The 22865-nt window shown below is 40.2% G+C and overlaps 3 protein-coding genes across 5 annotated transcripts; 2 read left to right on the forward strand and 1 right to left on the reverse strand.

Moving 5' to 3' along the window:
* The first annotated feature begins 48 nt into the window (after positions 1 to 48).
* On the forward strand, positions 49 to 4993 carry si:ch211-212k18.15 (probable E3 ubiquitin-protein ligase RNF144A-A). Of its 3 annotated transcripts, none has more exons than XM_041266847.1 (4): positions 49 to 196; positions 1406 to 1506; positions 1986 to 2159; positions 3088 to 4993. In XM_041266847.1, the coding sequence occupies exons 1-4, from the start codon at positions 121 to 123 to the stop codon at positions 3550 to 3552; spliced, it is 816 nt and encodes a 271-aa protein (XP_041122781.1). In that variant the 5' UTR covers positions 49 to 120; the 3' UTR covers positions 3553 to 4993. The 3 variants fall into 3 exon arrangements, with proteins under 3 accessions (XP_041122781.1, XP_041122782.1, XP_041122779.1); XM_041266848.1 differs by having other exon boundaries at positions 1409 to 1506; XM_041266845.1 differs by lacking the exon at positions 49 to 196 and having other exon boundaries at positions 1160 to 1506.
* Positions 4994 to 5092: 99 nt separating this feature from the next.
* On the reverse strand, positions 5093 to 7586 carry LOC121324715 (trypsin inhibitor ClTI-1-like). Its single transcript, XM_041266849.1, has 4 exons — positions 7402 to 7586; positions 5972 to 6012; positions 5764 to 5873; positions 5093 to 5306 (listed from the first exon to the last, which is right to left on the reverse strand). The coding sequence occupies exons 1-4, from the start codon at positions 7457 to 7459 to the stop codon at positions 5255 to 5257; spliced, it is 261 nt and encodes an 86-aa protein (XP_041122783.1). The 5' UTR covers positions 7460 to 7586; the 3' UTR covers positions 5093 to 5254.
* An 8493-nt stretch (positions 7587 to 16079) lies between these two features.
* On the forward strand, positions 16080 to 21132 carry LOC121324034 (neuropeptide Y receptor type 6-like). Its single transcript, XM_041265422.1, has 2 exons — positions 16080 to 16561; positions 18984 to 21132. The coding sequence occupies exon 2, from the start codon at positions 19213 to 19215 to the stop codon at positions 20344 to 20346; it is 1134 nt and encodes a 377-aa protein (XP_041121356.1). The 5' UTR covers positions 16080 to 16561; positions 18984 to 19212; the 3' UTR covers positions 20347 to 21132.
* Positions 21133 to 22865: the final 1733 nt, after the last annotated feature.

Genomic DNA, 22865 nt, shown 5'->3' on the forward strand with positions numbered 1-22865 from the left:
TTAACTCGGCGGATGCCCTGCCTTACCAGATACAGAAAAATCCCCCTACTTTTCCATATACTTGTTTTGCCTTTTTATCTAACTACAGAGTCTGAAACGAACTGAACCAGCAGCGGCAAGATGTCAACTGAAGTAGAGAAGCGTTATAATCCACAAGACACTACCCTCAAGTTCGTAAAGAGGAAGGATGATATAAGTAAGTATTTACTGTATTATTCTTACTATTATTATTATTATTATTATTATTATTATTATTAGTAGTAGTAGTAGTAGTAGTAGTAGTAGTAGTAGTAGTATTATAAATCGATAACGTATTACATGTATTCTGATTTGGACTATATTGTATTTGCATGTCTCTTAGATTTTGACGTAAAGAAATGTGTTTATTGCGGTTGCAATGTCGGCAAACTGAAGCGTTTTTCTTTGCTCGTTTTTTGTGCTTTAACAACCGGTACAATATTTCACCATTCAAAATCTGTTAAGTTTACACTGTACATCAATTAAGGAAATGAAAGCATTGAGAAAGATAGAGCTGTCTTATACATCCTAGAAACTGATTTTTTAAATCTAAAATAACCAAATTTAGGCTACTGCATTTCACTTACAGTTAATAAATCAGCGTAGGCTATGAATATATACACTTTGACAAACCAGAACACAAAGAGTAATGCTGGTTGCATTCGTAAATTTCATTTTCGCATTATACAGTATATTGCAAATAAAGGGAGAGTTAGGGCCTTCTTCTTTTTATTCGAATATATACATGTACATATTGTAGCGACCCGGGCACCGTTCTGTGTCTGCTGGACTGGTATGTTGTCCTGTTTGTTTGTCTCGTCTGTCTTGTGCTGTGTACACGTTACGTGTAGTGTTTAAGGTGCCATCACGTCGCACCGAATAGGGAAAGGAGCAGGGATAGATCCGGTTGGTTAGTCGGTAGAGTAGGCGGGAGCAGCAGAGGATTTGAGAGAAAGTCGGAAAGATGCGGAGTTCTGCAGGAATGGGAATAGTAGAGGGAGGTGGGTCAAGACGTGGAGATGAGTCTAGCGATAGAGAGAGGCTTTCCAAGGTATCCTGCCGCGGTGTGACCGCGGGGCCCAGGGAGAGACGGCCTGTGAGATGGGGCCTTCGTGAGTCAAGGTGAGAGAACGGAGCCGGGGAGTAGAGTAGAATAGAGTAGAGAGAGGGGGAGGGGGTGTTACTGTTTTTGTGGCGTGGTCTCGGCCCTAACAGGGACCGTTGTAAATGAACCAATACATTGATTTATTTGTTGCACCTGGAAAAAAAGTGTCCCCGTGTTCTGCTTTACCTTCCGAGGGCACGGGTCGTTACAATATTTATGAATGTTTTCAGTACAAAGGTTTAGCCTCCAGGGTGAATTATTATATATGTTGTTTGTTTGTAGCAGGTGATGATGATCCAAACATATTAAGGGCAGAGATGTCCTGTGGTCATGCTGTAGATCCAAATTCATTGACTGCTTGGTGCAGAAGTTTGCTAGACCAGGTAATCTTTCTGTCTCCTAGAGTACAGTCCACCCCCCCCCCCCCCCCCCCAAAAAAAAAAAAATTTCCTAGTGTTCTGAAATAACCAAGGTGTAGCAGCATCAAGATAATTGGTGTCTGATGCATTAGGTTTTGCTGTTCCTCTGGGACTATTTGCTGTACTGACTTGAAAATGGAAAGGAATAATTTAATAATTAACCAACATGGCTGCCTTTTGGACGTTTGCTTGTTGAATTTAAATGTGTAAAGTTTCTGAAAGCTGGTTGGAGCATATTAACTATCCTGGTATAGATAACCATGATCACTTAAATTACACAACCACTGTGGAAATGTGCACACTGCACCCTGGACTACAGTCTTTGATAATAAAGTGAATTGCAGAAGCGAAACCGTGATTTATTGTCACCTGTGTAATGGGCTTCTATTTAGTATTTGTAAGTGAAGCATACCCTAACTGTAAAGTTTCTTGTGGCACTGCAGGGACATTACACGTTTACGTGCCCTGCATTAAAGGATAACAGCACAGAGAGTTGTGGAAAACTGTGGCCTTATCAAGAGGTCCGGAGACTGGCAGTGCTAACTGATGAAGAGCAGCAGAATTTTGAGGAAAAGGTTGCCAGTTTAGCCGCTGCAAAATACTGCGAATTTAAAACGGTAATTTTTATCTTCTTAAACATGCAGACAGAAATTTAGATTTTCCAAGACAGGCTAAAACAACTGTTCTGCTTTTGTTTTCAGCTTTTATAAATATCTGAAAATAAAAACTTTTTAGATTATCTTTAAGCACAGGTAATGTGGCTTTGTGTGTCTAGGGATCCCAGCCTCATCTTACATATCAGTAAAGAGACAGTTGTACATACTTGCCATGTGGACCTTTATGGAAGAAAATTTATAGACAAGGTGCACAATATTGTGAGATGTACAGTAGCAGCTGACACATCATGAACCTCTAACGCTGTAAACAATTACTTTAAATGATACATTAATAATATTACATTTCTAAATGTATTATAAACAATAAAAGAAAGTTATAAATACCATGCAACAGTGTCCTAAGTGACAGTGTCAGTACTTTCTGTATACAGTGGCTCTCAAAAGTATTCACCTCCCTTGGACTTTTCCACATTTTATTATGTTACAACATGGAATCAAAATTGATTTAATTAGGAGTTTTTGCCACTGATCAACACGAAAAAGGTCCATAATGTCAAAGTGAAAAATAAAATCTACAAATGTTCTAAATTAATTACAAATATAAAACAAAGTAATTTGGTAGAGGCACTTTTGGCAGCAATTACAGCCATAAGTCTATTTGGAGAAGTCTCTGCCTGCTTTGCAAATCTGTACACTGCAATTTTTGCACCCAAGGGGGTGAATACTTTTGAGAGCCACTGTATACAACATGAGACTTTCCACTGGGTGTTTAGTTGTTGTTGTAGTTTTTTCTTGTCTCACATCTTTAACATGTTTATAATTGTTTTTAATGAATCCTTAAACTGCAGCTTGGTCAAGTTTTCATCTCGTACATTTTACATTTATTCTCTCTTTTTTTTTTTTTTTTTTTATAAATTTTCATATCCAGTGCCCAGGGTGTATGACGTATGTGGAGCGGAGGGACCTTGCCAATTTGAGTGTTTGCTGCACCATCTGCACCACTAAGAAAGCAAAAACATATGAGTTCTGCTGGCAGTGCATGAAAGAGTGGAAAGGACTTCGTCCACGCTCTGACCGATGTGACAATGAAGGGTGTGCCAATGAGCAACTTAAAGCACTACTGAACTGCCCTTTGATTAGCTTGGCAGGAAGCAACACTAAGAATTGCCCTTCCATGCGAGCTTGTCCAACCTGTGGCAATGTTGTAGAACACAATCAGACAGGCTGCAAGAATATAATATGCAATCGATGCAAGGTTGAATTTTGCTTTGCCTGTCTAGAGCTTACCCCTGTATGCCAGGCAGCAAAGCCAAGCTCTTGGTTTTCTGTTTGTGCCAAAGATATTGCACCAAGGCAGACATCGATTCCTGTCTGGAACAGAGCAAACTGTTAATGTAAACTTAACAGTATAAATGAGTAAGAATGAAAGATTTTGAGTCTGGTTTGGCTGCAAAAAAATAAATATTTAGGTCATTAGAGATAGATTTAGGAAATGTTTTACATCAATACAAAATGTAAGCTTTTAGTCTTTGTTTTTCCCTTGCTGAATATTAACCACAGTAATAATTTGTAAAAAAGAACAGTTTTATTATTGAAATGCTTTTATGGGATTAATTACCATTTTAAATAAAGACATTGCTGTTATTGGTAATTGTTGTTTGTATTGTTCCAGTGGTGTAAAAGAACCAGTTTCTATGGGTGTGCATCTACCAGTTGAGCTACAGTATCGTTCATTCAGCTGTCCTGCAGCTTCTGTTCTTGCGCTGCTTCTGCTGTTGTATGTGATCTAATATGAGATTATTTTATATGTAATCATTAACTATGTAGTAAATTACATTACAAACACATTCATAGATACAAGTACCTCCACTGTTTGTTTTCAAATACACTTTCCAAAACGTTGGGAAGTTGTCTGTTTTGAGAAAAAACTTATATAAAACTTTATATTATGTAATATATACATGGATGCGTATTGCGGTTTATTTTTGTTTGACATTGAAGTGCAAGTGATTTTTGACATGTTTGCTAAGCGGGGTTGATATGAACATTTAAACGAACACACCTTATAGACATTCTCTAGCATTCCTGTGGTTCACTGTGGGCAGTGTTTTCAACAATACAGGTTATTCCTCTGACTGCAAATTCTGCCTTTCCCAGGAAACAGACAACCGCTTCAATCACCTTCTCTTTACTGACCAATCACGGCAGTAACATACAAACCTGCCACCACTGCACATTCTATATTACAGCTATCAGCATGACATGAGAGTGGATGACCCTGATGTGCATCAACAGCATGGAGAGAACACTACAGAGTAAAACATGGCGATTAATAGTTTTATGAAAATTGCATAAGAGCAAGGTGTTATTAGGTAAGCAAATAAGGTATTGCTGTGAAATGTTATTAAAATAGCTGGTTTACCATCTGTAAGATACATATAAAGATGTAAGTGTGACACACAGATTGACAGACACCACCATGCATCCCCCACAATCCGATCCTCTAAAACCTTTTGATAGTCGGTTTACAAATGAGGAGTATGCCAAGATTCCCCAGGTACATGTAGTTAATTTCAGCAGCCTTCTTTCCTGTTTGTATTTCAGGGTCGTGTAATGGGCTTTGGTTCACCATGTTCAATGTTGACCATTCACTTTTCGGTCAGCATTACAGTGTTCGAGATGTGACGTGTATAAACGGAGAACCTGGTGCTGCTCAGGATGTAATACCAATAATATACACTAGAGGGTAGTCTGCCCTAGTCAGTCCTACTCCAGGTCCTCTGCAGCATCAGTTTTCCAGATGCAATTGTAAACTGTGCCAGTACTTAGTGGCAGATAGCATGAATACCATTTACTTTCCAAACCTGTCAATCAAGAAACGGCATTCCTCGTACAGAACTGCACTGTAGGTCCCCACAGAGACACTGCAAATATTTAAAATCAACACTTCAGCTTATTTTATTTAATTACACTTGTTCACATTAAATACATTTAAAAGATACATAATTTTAAAGTGCCACTAAAAGGGGGGTGGGAGCAGTCACAGAACAGTAGTCACGGATGCATTTTATTCTTGTGTTTATTGCAGCTGCAACTCAACACTGTGTACGTTTCCAGATTCTGATTTCTTCTTTTTCTTCTCCATCCCTATTATATTAAAAACAAAATTAAAAAGTAAATAAATTGTGCAAAGTACACTAACCAAGATCATGGCAGACAATTGCCTTTATGCGAAGAGCTTACAGCAATTGCTCACGCTTCAGCTTAGTAGAACCCAGGTACTACTAAACCGTGAAACTTCAGCTCCTACACAAATGCATTCATGTCAGATCTTGGTTACCTCTGGGTGCTATTGATCTATCTTCAACAGGCACCTCTCAGGCAGTATCAATGCATTACACATAAACTACATCAGTGACGGATTTAAAAAGCTCTGTTTCTACGTCACAGTAAAGTCTTGCATCACTAGCTAGAAAGACTCAAACTGCTTCTTGAACAGCAGACTTCATCATACTCTGTGCTAGAACAGCCTGTTCAAGGACCGTGTCCAGACCAGGTTCCGGTGCAGTGGAAACACAGCTACAGTACAGACAGGAACACTTACATGATTGCCAGGCACAGAATGCACTCATTGCTATAGGTGCCACCATTAGTGGTACAGACGGGGTTAAAGTCCCGTGTGCAGCTAGGCAGGGGGTACTTCTGGCAAGCAGGCTGAGGAAATAGAAGTTACAGTTAACCCAGAGTTAAACAAACAGAATAAAAAAAATAAATAAATAAAAAAATTTAATCAATTGAAATCCAATCCTTACCAGGTCACCCCTTTTAGAAATAGGGCCCCCACTCACCAGAGCTGAAAGACAGGGCAACACCACAATCAGACAACATCACAAACTCTGCAGCAGCTCCAGACACACTCCGTGCACAACCCTTGCAACTCCAGGCACTCCACACACACAACCCTCGCAGCTCCATACACGCGAGGCACAACCCTCACAGTTCCCTGGTACAGCACACCTGGGCTCAGCGAACATTGCAATCGTCAATGTGTAATTAATTGCAATCCCAATGTTATTTTAATTATAGTTGAATCTGCATAATTGTAATTCTAGTTGAACCCAGGTCTGGTGCCCAGCTCCTTTTACATCGGGTGTATTTCAGTCTGTACAAAAAGCCTTTAGGTTAGGAACTCAATTGAGTGAAGATCTTTAGATTTTTGCCAGCGGAAACTTACGGCCTTGCCAGGACTGTCATGCACGCTGCACAAAGTTCATGAATTAATTATAACTAGGGCTTCTCGTTTTCTATTATCCTTTCAGAATTCAGTCGATACATTTTAAAGCCTTTCGTTTATCACAATCACAACTGAGAATCGTGTTAATAGTAACACTGATTTAATTTACAGGGTTTTTCTATGAAATTGAAAAGGGCTATTAAATCGGAAGTCTTTTTCATTTCATGGGAGTAACAATTGATCTTTATTAACGCAAATAGTCGCGCAGAACGATTGTAATAAAGGCTGCCCACCATCTCAGTATAGCTTTAATAAAGATGAATCGCGTTACGGTCTTTTGTACGTAATGCTTGAAAATCAAATTAAGGCTTGGCCAATTCAGTCTCACAGAAAGCAAAGAAAAAAAAAGATGCATTAAATGATTGTTACTATTAAACAGGATTCTCAGTTGTGAGTGAGATACACGAATGGCTGAACAGGTATCCATTGAATTCTTAGAGTAGAAGAGTCGGGCTAAAGCACCAAAAATTATCACGTGTGTGCCTGCAGCAGATCCTGTCACATTTAATAAAGTGAACACGAGTGAGGCATTGCTCTGTATAGTAGCTTTAACACTTCACAGCCGCAAAGGTAAAAACTTGACACTATGTAGAATATGCTGTGCAAAGTGAAGACAAACGGCATTATGCGTTACAAGCAAAGAATCCAACAGATGTGTAGGTCTATTTGCACGTTAATAAGCCATTGGCAAAGAAAAGCCAAGATACATCATAATGAATTATAGCGTTCACGGCCCAATGGACGGAGACACTGTTTAATATATATACGAGAGTGTATTTATATATATATATATATATATATATATATATATATATATATATATATATATATATATAAACACACCACTCTGCTATTATATACAGTCCACAGACATTCGGACACTCATCTGTACCCCCACGAATTCCTCCAGACGCATAATAATACAGCACTACAAACTAAATTACTTACTGGTGAAGCAGAGCAAGAGCGCGCCGGACAAAACAACGATTAACCCGGCAGCTTTCATTCTAGCAGTGCTGTGCAGCTCAGTCTTTACCCGTCTGTCTTCACTAAACGCTTCGACACATGAAGAACGCTGAACTTGGATCACTCGGGGTCTTTATATTAAAACCCCTGCCCCCGTCCTTACTCTCCCATGTGTACCAATGATCAGGCCCGCGGCAATCTGTGTCTTTGAAAACACACCCAGACGTATCAACCCGCCCCTGTGACTCGTTACAAGCACACTATTATAATACGAATGTGTTGCAATATCCTGAACTGAAAGTAGCGGGACATGGTTCAAGAGTTGTGTTATTTTTTGTTGTCACGAAATCTCTTGTTTCTTGGGAGTTGCTGTTGAAAATTATTGCCAATTATGTCATATTTTGAAGTACTGACGCACAAAAATGAATGCACCGCGTATAGGATACAACTATTATTACAAGGGCGCTGGAACTAGGGGTGCCGTAGCACCCCTTTGGCTTTGCATGGCTTCCATCATACAGAGGGTTTACAGTTTTGTTCAATGTCTTTCAGCACCCTCACTTTAAAAATGGTTCCAGTGCCACTGTATTATTATTATAATTCTATTATTATTATTATTATTATTATTATTATTATTATTATTATTATTATTATTATTATTATTCAAAGAAGAGATAGCCGACTAGAAGCAGTTTCATTTTTAATTACTTATCATAGGAACTGTTGTTTTTCTTTATAGATAGATAGATAGATAGATAGATAGATAGATAGATAGATAGATAGATAGATTACAGGGATGGAAATAAGACTCTCATTGCATGGCAGTTTGATCCATTCCTGGTTTTACTGTGAGTTTAACAAGACACACCTGAGCTTGTTACCTAGACACACTGTCTAATCAAGCTTGCAGTAAAACCAGGAATGGGTGAAACTGATGTGCAATGAGAGTCTTATTTCCATCACCGTGCTACAGAGCAGTCAATGGAATAAATCAGTGTTGGTAACACGTTCATGAACATGATGGATTTAAACAATCCGTTTTTGCTACGAACGAGTTGTTTCACTTTTTTTGAACCCTTCTCCTAAGTCGAATGTATGGGTAGGACACTAGAACCAAGCAGAATGCGGTTCCTAGAGATTCCTGTAAAAATGGATACGTTAGCTGAGCTGGAAATGGTGAATGCTGGGTCTGTCTTTGTCTTCCGGGGTTATTCTAAAACACCACCTAAGCAGGTAAGCCGGTTGCACTGTGATCCTTAGTTTGTGAGTTTGTTTCTTTTAAACCTGTTTGTTTCTAAATGTATTTTGTTCGGTCACCTGAGCTGTGTGACACGTTTTCAACTAACATATTCGGAGCTATCTGTGTGTGGCTTTTTTTTTTTTCTTTTTTTTTCTTGTTACTTTGTTCAGCATAGGTTTTTGTTTTAGTAGTTGCATGTGATGTGCTCAACCTTCTTGTTTTTTTTTTTTGTAGGCTATGAACGCCGATTGTTGTTTTGATTACGGTTTGTTTATTGGATTTGTATTACCGATCCTCTTTTTGTATTTGTTGTGTATTGTTTGTGTATGACTGACTGTTCCTTTTTTACTCTAAATTACTGTTTTCCTTTATTACACTTTGTTTTTTTAGTCAGTGTAAATCATTGTATGTGCTTTGTGCACTCTATGGTTCCAAGGTGCAACCCTACCACTGTTTCTATAGATTGTGTAGACGCAGGAAGTAGTAGTGTTTGAATTTGGTTGAACACTTAATTTTGCGTTCAGGTGTTTTTGTATTTATTTTGGCACATTTGTATTTGATTTGTATATAGTTAATCTTCCCTTTGTCTGTTCTCTATGCTTTCCGTGGCATGGTGGTCTTTGTATAGATTTTAGATTTATTGACCCTAGTGTTAATTTTGAACCTTAACCTGACTTGTTAAACTATAGGAACCAGATACTTGCTTATCTCTCCTTCTAATTTCCTTTAATACATTTTAGAGTGTCTATTTTTATATGCCTTGTACTATTGAATAAAAACTATCTTGCAATAACAAACTGCACCTGTGACTTTTGACTTTCATTTTATTGAAGGGGCTTGTGTGAGGAAAATATTTTGGTCACAACATGGAGGTCCCATGCCTCTATGTAAACAAGGGGTGGCATAGTCGTTGGAGCGTATCTGACCGCAATAAAATCAAGGATATTTAACTTATTCTCTACCCAAATTACGACAGACGTCGCACATCGTTAGAACTGTGCCCTTTTATAAAGCTATAAAATGCTGGTCCATGCCCCCTGCACAGGATGCTGGAGAGAGGGTGAGTGTGGGCAGCAGTGCTGTGTGAGGGCTCGGTGAGAATGTAGCAGGGTACGAATAGGTTTGAGTGCAGAACAAACGCCTCATTCCATTGAAAGGCCTTGGCCAGAAGTTTCTCACAAAGAATGCCATCCTCCTTTAAATCCATGACTTCTGTTTGTTAAGCTAATACCATTAACATGCCTCGTGCATCAGTTTCACACCATCATAATAATTTCACACAACCCTGGTAATAGGCTGAGCATTTGTATAGTAGTACTTTAGCCACACGTTCAAGCCCATCATATCAAGAATTTGTAACACATGTACCCACCCCAATGAGACGCTGCAAATCAATACTTTTGCTTATTTATTTTAATAAGGCTCTTGTACATATGAAATATTCAACACACCTTTTTAATATACCGTTATAAAACGGGACAGGGGACCAATCACAGGGCAGCAGTTATTGGTGTGTCATTTTTGGTTTGCTGCAGCCCAACGCTCAAACCCACTACATACACAGGCCATGAGAGGCGATTTGAATATTTTCTTTTGGTTACCTCTGTGCCTGTTAAAGATCAATGGCACCTCTCGGGCAGTATTAATGCATCACAAATAATAATGAACTACATAACATCAATGACATATTTAAAGTCACGGTTCTGCCAAGCTCAAATAGTTTAACCAGCAGCTGCTATCCGCAGGTCCTGTGGACCCAGAGCACTCTTATGATGGCCGCTGCTCTTTCACTACACATCGTCGCTTGCTGTACCCTCTAGTAGTTATGTCAAGTCAGTTTTATGGTAGCGTTTTTGCTGGGCTGACTACTCTGAGTTTCTGTGCTGGTGGGTATTTGGGTCCAGGGGACCTGTGGATAGTAGTTACAGGTTCAGTGTAATGCAGCACAGATCTGCTCTGAAGTACAGCCCGTCCAGGAGACAGCATGGTGCAATCTCTCTCTCTCTCTCTCTCTCTCTCTCTCTCTCTCTCTCTCTCTCTCTCTCTCTCTCTCTCTCGCTCTCACTCTCAGGACTGTCATCAGAACTCTAGAGTTCTGGATGTTTTCATCAGTCTCATTTGCCAATGCTTCTATTCTGCCACTAGGAGCCATTCTGAGGCTTCCTGTGAAACATTTGTGGCAAGTTACTTGTACAAAAGTTGTGTGTTAAAGACACACATCAATAGCTAGAAGGACTCAAACTGCTCCTTGAACAGCAGACTTCAGTCATACCCTGTGCTGGAACAGCCTGTTCAAGGACTATGTCCAGACCAGGTTCCGGTGCAGTGGAAACACAGCTACAGTACACACAGGAACACTTGCATGTTTGCCAGGCACACACTACATTCATTGGCATACTTGATGCCATCAGTGCCACAGACTGGATCCAAGTTCTGTGGGCAGGCAGGCTGGTTGTATTGCTTGCAATCAGGCTTGGAAAATTAGAAGTTAACCCAGAGTTAGATAGGCAGCCAGAATTCAAATTACACAAGACAAAGTAATTTAATAAATTGAAATCTAATCCTTACCGCTTCAGAAATAGGACTCCCTCTCACCAGAGCTGACATAGCAACATTACAATCAGGCAACACAAACTCTGCAGCAGCTCCAGACACACTCCATGCACAACCCTCTGCAAGGCATTGTCCTGTATAGTAGCTTTAACACAGCACAACCGCAAAACAGTAATAATACAAACTGAATCATTGCTCTCTGGTGTAGCAAAGAAAGAGGATGACAGACAAAACAAGACACATGGTAGCTTCCATTGTGGCAATGCTATGCAGCTGAGTCTTCTCTGAAGGCTTTGATGCTAGAGTGGTGAATGAGGATCATCCAGGCTCTTTATATTCACACCCCTGCCTGCTCCCTTCTCCCTCATAGGTACCAATGATCAGGCTTGTTTAGAATCGGAGGGCCAGCGGTAATCTGTATTTTTGAAATGGGGCGGCTCAGATCGCCCGTGACTCATTACATGCAAATTTATTATTAAATAAAAAAATGCAAAAATGAATGCACCACATATAGGATACTATTACTATTAATAATAATATTATTCAGCATACACACACAGGTGATTCCGGTCCAGGTAAACTACTTCATTGATCCTGCTGATTCAGTACTTGGTTATATAACATAAACCTGGATTGCAATCCTTCTCTACTGGAAATGAAGAACACTGGTTAGCAACTAACCTTAACCCTTCCAGTCCAGGTCAGCAGAGAGACTCCAATGTCACCAAAAAGAACTTAAATAAATAAATAAATAAATAAACTGCATTTTTAAACAGGCAGAACTTTTTTGTTGGTGCAATTTCTTTATTAGTGCAGGAATAAGTGGTGCAGTATAAGGCGGACACAGAGAGATACTGTGTGTTTTTATATTTGTGGAGTTGGAGTGATGTGTTCTTTATATGGGGCTAGTGGGTGTGGGTGTGGGTCATGGCAAGACAGCTGTGTGGGTATAAGATTGTGCAGGAAGCTGTGTTAGTTCAGTAGATCAGCAGATGCTACTCTTTCCTCTGGCTGTTGGGATGAAGAGTTGAAATGAAGTCTTATTTGCCTTGTGGATAACCCCAGGGTGCTCTTTGCATTGAAAGCAGAAGCAAGGTTAATGCCTGCTCACTCTTCGAAACAGGTCAAACTTCTGAACTGGCTGAGCCAGCTTCAAAAAGAAAAAGTTTTTTTTTTTTTTTTCCAACAGTGCCCCATGTACTGAGCAGACATTTGTATAACTTCTTAAGACGCATTACAAAATCAAGCCCTGTCAAAAGCAACTGTCTATGAGTTTTTAATTAAATTCAATGCTCTAAACTCACTATAAGCATCACAGTACGGGAAACGGCTGGTGGGCTTCTTTGTATCTTGTGTAATGTGATAAACCGTCCATTAATGATTGCCCTTTTGTTCAAAAGCAATACTGCCGTGTGACAGGAGGAGAATGCATGCATGTCAGCTGTAGATGACACTCACCATTCAAGGTTCATTCAAGGCATGGATCCTTTTATATTGATCTAGCCATCTGAAACGCTTTCATAGGAGAGAGATGAGTCAGATGGAAATGGCGTTATATTTGAAATGGTTCTTAGTGGACACCTGCTGCATCACCATTCCTCACGGCTCTCCAGCTCTAATGAATCCAGAAGAAGAGGCAATGCTGGCTCCAGAGCAGGCCTTACAACTGCACTGCGCGTTCCATGATGCTGCCATTCCTCCATGGTTGTCCAGCAAGGTATCATTTACCTAATAAATCTACTTGAGCCATTGCCCTTGCCACCCGGCACAGCCGTTCGTTGACAGTAACACAGACTATACGCATAGGGCTGCGCTTTTTTGCTAGTGGCGCATTCCTATACCCAGTTGGCGATGCTGAAAATATCAGCAAAGCTGCTGCATGCCGTGCAGTCCGAAAGGTCTATCGCGCCCTAAAGAGATTTCTTAATGTGTTCATCACATTTCCGGGACGTACAAGGGGACACGCCATCAAATAGGGCTTCTATACAGTCGCAGGTAATTTACTAGGTTATATGTAATTTAATGAATAGATAACCCCATCATTATCGTTTATTAAGTAGGCTACATTATTATGAAGAGTTCCCCAAGGTCATTGGTGCTGTGGACTGCAGTCAGATCCCCATCAAGGTACCCTCAAGACCAAATGAGGCGGATTTTGTGAACAGAAAATCCTTTCACAGCATTAATGTATAGGTTATCACTTACATGAAATTAAAAATTAGCTACAATTCAGCAATTGATGCAAATAATCCAACATTTTAATGATAATTATACAATGCCAGTGCGAGACGGTAGGTGTCAGACTTTGGATAACACTGTACATCATCCATGACTTGACCTCAATTATTCTCAGATGATCTGTGACAGATCCTGCGACATCTTGTCGCATGTGCGGTGCGGTGCTCCTAAAATTAAAAAAAAAAAAAAAAAAAAAAAAAAAAAAAAAAACATATGCATTTAGCGTATCTGCATTTTTTTTTTTTCTTCCATGCTTCCTCTCTAGACTTGGCAGCAGCAGCAGTGTTGCATTTAGTTGCGATAATGCTTTTATATTCCTCAAAACTTTCCATTATAAGCTTTCGCTCAGTCAGGCTGAAAAAGTTGCTCTCTCTCTCTCTCTCTCTCTCTCTCTCTCTCTCTCTCGACGTCATCTTTCGTGAAGATCATTGATTCAGTGTTCTGCGATTCTCCCTTTGAGGTAGCACGAGAACGCGCACGCGCAATTACCCGGATTTCTTAAATCGCAATCGAGTTAACGAGACACTTTTAGCCTGTATTCGCCGTCGAGGAACGGGGTTAGCCTGACTTCAATTATCGGGTTAATCGAATCTGGATAACCTCTGATTAGCCTGAATTAGTTAAACCAGCTACGAGGAACAGGGCCCTGGTGTAGTGGTAGTGAGAGTATGAGGATGATGATGTGTACAGAAGTTAATCATCCCCTCTGTGCCAAGTCTGTCTCCACTTGATTTCCAGTTGTGTCCTCTGGTCCTGGATTTGCTTAAAATATTGGCTATTTATTGAAATGTACAGAAACACAGCCATCATTAAATACCACATTGTCTACACCTGGAACTGGCTGTGGAAATATAGAGAAACAACAATAAATTAAATTTGAAGACCGTCTAAACGTTGGTCACTGCTTTTAAAGACACTGAAAAAGCAAAACGCTTAATTGAATTGATGTTTCTTTGCGTGTTTTTAAATTCGGTACTAGTAAGGGTTTGATCGTCTGTGGCAACAACTGAGATGATTCATAACGTTTTATTTCCATCGACTTCAAGTTGGGATGTATGGTATTCGATAAACATTTGTAATCCATATGACACACACACACATATATATATATAATGTTTTTAACGAGGTACAGTACCCTCTAGTGGCAGTGCTAGCATATTGCGGTCTATTTTTGGTGATGTGTGGAAATGTTTTTTTTTTTGTTCCCTAGAACAACAGTATAAATTTGCAAAATGTTAAACCACAGCAGAATGATATAATGATTTAACCGTTACAGTACAGCTGCTCAAAGTCTTTATTCAATAACGTACATGTTCTGCGTTACATGAAGTGCAGCAGTAAACACTACGTAATGAACATCGACAGCGACGGCAATTTCTCATAGGCCGATCTATGATATGTACTCCAGGTTAACCATTTTCGTGAGACACCGGCTCTCTCGCTCTCTCTCTCTGTCACCCAGTAGCGTGCCGGTACTTCTAGATTTAGGACTACACGCTGTACGCGATGTGTAGTTGTTGGTGTGTCTATGTACAGTGCTTGTTTGGCGACGTTTGCTTTAAAATAGCATTTTTCTGACGCTGAACTGGGGACTTTCAGATCTGAAAAGATGGCACTGAATACAGGGGCTGGTTAAAATGTATTGTGGGGGTCTGTCATCAGAAAACGCAGCAGTGTATACCTTAGAAACGATTCCACGTATTTTGCATGGCGTTTCTGCAGCTTTCCCATGAATTTCCCCGTTGTTATAATATGCATTTACCGTAGTTCTGCATGCTTTGCCGTGTATTTTTATGTAATATTGTTTGCCTTGCTTTCGCTATGCTTTATTACACTTTTCTATGCCTTTACAATGGGAAACTTGTCTTGGGTCTGGTATGCAATAAAACGCGTACATTTGCCAATATTTGTGCTGGAATTTCCAGACATCTGTTAAGATCAGAAGCATTTTCCCGTAATGTTTGCGACTCAGACTCAGAGGGCAGCAGGGGCCGCTATATCATTCTGAGGACTTTACACCAGCTTTTATTAACCTGGAAGAACCTGGGACAGGTCTTACTGCTATTATAAATGTAATGATACTTCGACGACGACTACTACCACCAAGGCGAGAGGCTACCTGGTGAATCTGCTCCTAGATCTTGCTAGACTGGCCACCTACAAGACCAGGAAGCGTAGGATCGCCGGGAGGGTCTCTTTGACTGCGGGGCCATGTTTAGGGTCCTGGTCCGGTCCCGGTTAATTTGGAGCGAGCCCACGCGGAGTCCTCTCGGGTCTGGATGGCGTGCTCTGTACCACCCCCCCTTTTTGTCTGAACATTTAATTTGCAGTCTTTTTGACCGTTTTTTTTTTTGTTTGTTTCATTAGTTAAATGCCTATCTATTTAGAATCCTCTTTTACGAGGATGCTAATTTGAATTTTTTTCTCAAGTTGACGAGTCCTTTTATTATGCATTTAAATAGGATTATTGTTATTATTATTATTATTATTATTATTATTATTATTATTATTATTATTATAAATGTAACTGTTTCTGTTATTGTAAACTGTGTCATGTACTTCTGGTCAAAAAGTTTTGAATTTTATAGGTTTCTTTGAGTATTCCTATACCAAGAAATGTGGTTTTTAATATTTTTCATTATTTAAAAAAAAATGTTGCTAAAAGGTAAACATGTACAGATACTTAAAGGGTTAAGATGTACTGCAGTTAATAATGAATTCCTTCTTCTTTTGTTTGTATCCTTCCCTTTCTCTTGTATTGGAGTTGTTTTTGTGATTCAGACTGCCTGATGTCTGTCTGTCAGTCATTCATCCCTTTCTTACCACCCCCCCTCGGAGCGCAGCTATGTGGGCCCGCCCTGCTGTCTCTTCATTGGTGCGTATCACCTCACCGCTGCCTGCTTGTTGCAAACTACAGCTTTATCATCCACAGGCTCTGAGCAGCCAGGAAAGAATGTTAATTCCCTGTCAATCAGACCACCCTGCCCTCTCCCTCTCTCTCCTCTTCTGTGCACAGGACCCCACCTGAGGAACTGGCTAAGGACCGGGAAGATCAGCAGTTTGCTAAGAGTTAAGTGCAGCTCCCTCCAGTCTGGTGTTAGAAAAAGAAAGGTAAGAGTGCTTTCACAATGTAATGTGCCTTTTTAATTCAAATGTGAAGGAGTTTTAATATGGGGTGACAGTATCATGCAGTTTTCCAAAAAATAAAATAAAATACAAAATCTGGAAAATATCAAATCTTTACATCAGTGCACATTACATCAAGCCAGGAGCAACTGACCCTATTTAATAAACTGCTAAGTTCCAGTTTTCATTCCAGTTATCTCTGTGTCCATTTTATTTGGTAGTGCTTAGGACTGTAGATGCGTCTGATTTTATATTGTGTTTTCTTCCAGTCACTGTCGGTTGCCTTTCTCTTCCAATGCCTGTACACCATCTCTGTCTTTCTCTTTGTCTGGGGTTACTAACAGCTCAGGTTTTTTGCTGGCGGCCCAGGCTAGGTTTTCTTTCCTTTTTTTTTTTCTTTTTGATGGAGGTAAGAAAGGTTAAGTATTAATGAAATGTGCTAGATTGGTAGCTGTGAGACTGGTGGAGATGGGTAGAGACTGATGGAGATGGGTGGCCTCTCTGTTTTTGTTAACAGATGAGATATATGTGAGAAAGTAGCCCAGTATCCATCTGCTGACGGTCACGATTCTGTCTTCCCACAATGCCAGCTGTTTGATGGTTTTTGATTCTTTGAGGATTGGGTTAATCCTTATAAAATTTTCTATAGTGCAAGTGTGATAAAACATGGTAGAAAGCTTGGGTAGGCATTGTAAAACCCATGATAAATGCTTAGTAGAAGCAATGGAAAAATTGCAAAATTACCAGACAAAATTACTGTGTTTACTGCGGTCGACTTTTATAAGAGAAGCCACCATAGAAATGTGAAACCTTGAAAGATTCTATAGCCTGGTCCATGACTAGCAAAAACCCCACAGGCATTGCATCCTGAGTACTGAGTACGATCCATTTGAATACAGCAACTCATCCAGCCATTGTCAACCTTATTCTGAACTGCCCTGTTGGAAATCTCACTAATTAATAGCCTTTGTTTATTGCTGGTCATACAAAAACAACAACTGTCTATTTAACATCCTTTTACAGGGGTAAAAAATCAATCTGGTCATCAGTATCTGCACTGCTAAGTATCTCTAATTGGCTGTAAACCAGCTCTGGGGTTTTGTAGACGAGTAAAGTAACTGGTATGAATCTAGTAAACGGTCATCAGTTCAACAGCATGTTGCTAGAATTTTCAGCAGGAATCCACACTCCAGAGGTTTGATGCATGAAGACAAATGATGAATGGATATCATTATACTGCTGGTCAGAGCCTTGAGAGCTCACAGGGAAGCTTACATACACAGTGAGAGTTGCAAATTGTAACACTAGAGCTTGTCGAGGTACTTCAATCTAATTAGATTAAAGTAAATAAAATAATTTGAAGTGAGCTACTAAATATCACCTGCTCATTGACCTGCAGCGCTGGCCGTCTTCAAGGAAAGGTTGTCCTTCTGTAATGAGGCTTAATGCATTTATTTAATTAGGGGGATCTTTTTAATTCTGTCACATGCAATTACATTTCTCAACTCTAGGGGGCCCACATTCCCCGTTTGCAATGAAGGGACTCTTCTGTGAATGTGAAATGCAGTGCTTTATTCAGACACGGTCTTTGTCGCTAGCTTTTTGTTGAATCCGCAGGCATCACCACCTTTCAGAATTATTTGGTTTTACACAAGGGTCGTTTCAGACAGCACAGATAACCACTTGCAGCCAAAGCACAAAGCCGACCCAAACCATGTTAATAAATATACCCTGAACAATGCGCTGATACTGCTGAACGTGTCATTATAGCCATGCAGTTGCACTGCAGTCCCAGAATAAACCTGCACCACACTTGATTTAAATGTGCTGTGGTTCAGTTTTCCTTTGGCACATGTTAATTAACGCTGGTCATGTGTAACTATTCCCTCTGTAACTGGGCTCCAGTACTTGATTATTCCTGGTATACTTTCTAATGCATAACAAATACAATATACACATACAACTGATGGATAGTAATACAATGTTACACAGCTGTAGTGATTATCATAAATTCACATTCTCGGCTGCCTCAATGCCCTCATCTTGCAAAACAAATGAGTCAACTAACACTGGCAAAGACTTTCTAACAAGCACTGAAAATGTGCCAAACCCCAGTAGCAAGGGAATGCTGTGCTACAGTCTAGCTTGTACTGCGCATCAGTCTTTTATCAGAGCTTCTTAAATTCCTGATCCTCAGTATAAATGCTTGCTCCCTGTCGTCACACACTGAGGTTGCAGTTCAGTGAGATTCATGACGTCATGTTCATTTTATTGAGCCTTCAGTCTTCGAGCATAACAGGCAGAGCCCTTACAGCCTGTTACGTGAAAAAAAAAAAAAACATGGTTTAAGAAATGGCAGTGATTTTGTTTGCTTTGTTTTATCAATAATGTTCTGTTGCACTGGTAGGTAACCTGGCCTCGAGGGAAGGGAAGGACCGCCTGCTTTCTGAGGATCCACACAGGAGCTGAATAAGAGGACATCGGCTTATCAGAGAGATAAGTCAGGTAATTCATTTTGAAATCCTTATCAAGAAATAACAAAGAGGAAGGATGTCCAGACTGCGTTGCTGAAGGATTAGGTTCCGCTATCTGCAGCTGAACGCTGGTGCCTGGCAATCCTGTTATGACTCTACGACATGGGTGACATCACACACGGCACCAACGAGAGTCTCCCTAACGGGACGGCAATGGGCAGCTTCAATAGCAGCAGCTGGAGGCCCCACTTCTCTGACTATGACTGCCAGCCTTCTCTGTACATCCAGTTGGTGTTGGTGGTGGCCTACAGTGTAGTGACTATCGTGGGCCTCTTTGGGAACCTGTGCCTAATCATCATCATACAAAGGCAGAAGGAGACGCACAACGTAACCAACATCCTGATCGCGAACCTCTCCTTGTCAGATGTGCTCATCTGCATAATGTGCATCCCCTTCACGGTGGTCTACACATTGATGGATCACTGGGTGTTCGGGGAGCCCATGTGCAAGGTGAGCTCTTTCGCCCAGTGCATGTCTGTCTCCGTGTCTGTCTTCTCCCTGGTCCTGATTGCCATCGAGCGGTACCAGCTGATCGTCAACCCCAGGGGGTGGAAGCCCAACATCTCCCATGCCCATTGGGGGATTGTTCTGATCTGGATAGCCTCTGCCGCCCTGTCCGTTCCCTTCCTGATCTTCCACCACCTGACTGATGAGCCCTTCAAAAACCTCACCGCCCACTCCAGCTTCTTCAGGGATAAGTACGCTTGCACGGATGACTGGCTGTCTGAGGGGGACCGCCTGGGTTTCACCACCTGCCTGCTGGTGGTCCAGTACCTCGCCCCACTATGCTTCATCTTTGTGTGCTACCTGAAGATCTTCGTGTGCCTGCGTCAGCGGGGCAGGATGGTGGACCGCCTGCGTGAAAATGAGACTAGGTTGAGCGAGAGCAAACGCATCAACATGATGCTCGTCTCCATTGTGGTGGCCTTCGCCATCTGCTGGCTCCCCCTCAACATCTTCAACATCATCTTCGACTGGAACCACGAGGTCCTCCTCAACTGCCACCACAACCTGGTCTTCACTCTCTGCCACCTGGCAGCCATGTTCTCCACCTGCATCAACCCCGTCTTCTATGGCTTTCTCAACAAGAACTTCCAGAAAGATCTCAACACCATGCTGCGTCAGTGCTGGTGCAAGGCTGAGCAGGAGGAGTATGAGAACATCAGGCTGTCCAACATGCTTACAGATGTCTCCAAGACATCTCTAAAACTCCACAATGCTCCACCCAACAGCTAGCAGGAGAGCTTTTAGATAACAATGATGGTACGTCTCACACAGTTCTCAAAATGATTCTAAGTTTGACGTTTGTGTGTGTGTGTTTATAAGTCCTCAGTGTTTATATTATTCCAGTTTGGGGATACCTGGTAGCTGGCTTTCTCTTCTTTATGGTTATTTTAAATCTGGTGATGATAGTGCGTGATAGCAGCAATTGGAAAACAGTCCCAACCTGCCTTCTCTCAGCTGGGATTTGATGAGCAAGATGCCATGAAAATACACAAGCTGTTATAACATCAGTGTAGAGATAAACCTACTCAGTGACATTGAATCAATTGCACAAGACAGTGTGCTCTTTTCTGGAGCGTATGTATGTATTTATTTATTTATTAAATGTGTCTTCTTGTTGTTTTTGCTTGAGTTTTGGTTAATCTGTTTCCGCTCCTTATCCTCCTCAGTCCTGAGACCAGGTTTCTTAAGAGAAAACTAAATTTGGCTATGAAACGTGTTATTTGCTTTACATGAGACCACGAAAACATACAACATATGAGACTAATATTTGGAACCCCGAAATATTGAAGGTTCACTATTCTGAACGTCCATTCCCGAGGGCTCTCGGGCTGATGGTAGTGCTGGCAGTTTCAAAGGAAAAATGTTCAGTATACTGAACAAATACACTGAGGAGGTTAATTTTAACCAGGTCACATTTTAGACCTGTTTATAAAACATCTGTAAACATGTTAATAAAGATTAAGAAACGAACAACTGTTTATTACAATGTTGTTTTAGCGACACAACACCAGTATAAGCTTCACGTAATGTTTGTTATATATATATATATATATATATATATATATATATATATATATATATATATATATATAGAATTTGAATTTTGGAAATCAATGTACAAGAATACATAACGACATGGAACAATAATTATAATTGACACTGTGTCAATTTGTACCGGAAGTATAGTGGTATCAGATGGGGAGGGGCGAGATAACAGGACTACCAGGAATGAGGCCCTCATACTGTGTGCTGTAACAGGTTGCCATGGCCACCTTTGACAGTGAGTGATTCTACCTACACACATAATTGTAAGCTGGTTTTACTCTCTTTAATGCTAATGTGAAATGCTGACATTCTTGGTGATAACACCGTACATTTTTGTAAAGCTTTGTTACATAAAAATAAAAAAGTAACATTTTTTCCAGATATCTTTTCAAACAAATGGAAAAATACACTTTTCCTAATAATTAAACGAGCCGGAGTGGATACAGTAAAATGTCAAAGATGCTAAATAAGTCAGGATTGAACTCCCTCGTCATGTGGTTTATGGGCTGTGGCTTTCCTGTTGTTTTCTGTTTAAAGCTCATGGTAATATGACCAGTTTCGCTCCGTGAAGTTTTCAGATGGACTCTTCAATAATGTTTACATGCTCAGTGCATTGTTGGGTTTTGATAGCAGAATGTTCAAAGCTCATTCTGTTTGTTATTTGCTTGTCAATGTATTTGCACACTGAAATAATATCTAAATTGTACTTGTACTGTTTTGTAATATGTTTTTGAATGTATACCTGTCTGGGCCGATTTGATGTCACCCAAAGCATACCTTATTATTGATCAAATAAAATGGTGCCGTGTGTGTTTTGAAATATGGTATTGCTAATTTGTATCTGAGATAAAAGTGCAGTTTCCAACCAGCCACATTTGTTTTTCACCATCTGCTTATAAACAAGGAAATAACAATATATACCATCTGCTCCTGGTTCAGTGAAGCACACATACTGTAATCTAACGCCTATTTAAAAGGAAAAGCAATCTTAGTCCATGTGGTTTATTACAGGTCTGTAATCGCTCAGTGAAATAAGATCAAGCCATTTTGACAGAGTCCAGTGCAGAAAAATCACACTCACAAGTCTCTCATATACTGTCCCTCTGGAATTCATCACAAAAAGAAACAAGCAAACTGCTTCTGCCAATGTTATTCTTCCCTGAAACATTATGCTTTGTCAGCCTCAGTACATCTCTATGCATGCTAAATCCACAGAAGACGTATTATAAAACTTTAAAATGGGCATTACATACTGGCACCGGATTTAAAAAAATAACTTACACTTAAATAAATAAATAAATAAATAAATAAAAATAAAAAGTTGCATCTTAAATTTTGTTAAAAATAAAGCAATAGAAACTGTCATCAGAAATCACTGAGGGAACAGCTGGAGTAGAGGCGCCTTAGATCAAATGACCTAATCAAATAACTACACTGATTTATAAACAGAAAACATGATGTCTTTACCATCGTTTCTCATGTTCAGTTGAGATCCAGGCACATTGTAAAGTAACATATGGCAGCAACGGGGGGGGGGGGGGGGGGGGGGGGGGGGGGGTCCATTAATATCTCTGTGCTTCACTCTGATGGGCTGCAAGAAGATTGCATTGATTAGATTACAGCCCTCTTACAAACCATAAAGCTGCTCAAAGAAAATTAAATTTGCTTCTTCTTTGGAGAAGCCTCTTTGTTTAAGAAAAGTG

Source organism: Polyodon spathula, chromosome 12 (genome assembly GCF_017654505.1).
Source record: "Polyodon spathula isolate WHYD16114869_AA chromosome 12, ASM1765450v1, whole genome shotgun sequence".
NCBI lineage: Eukaryota > Metazoa > Chordata > Actinopteri > Acipenseriformes > Polyodontidae > Polyodon > Polyodon spathula.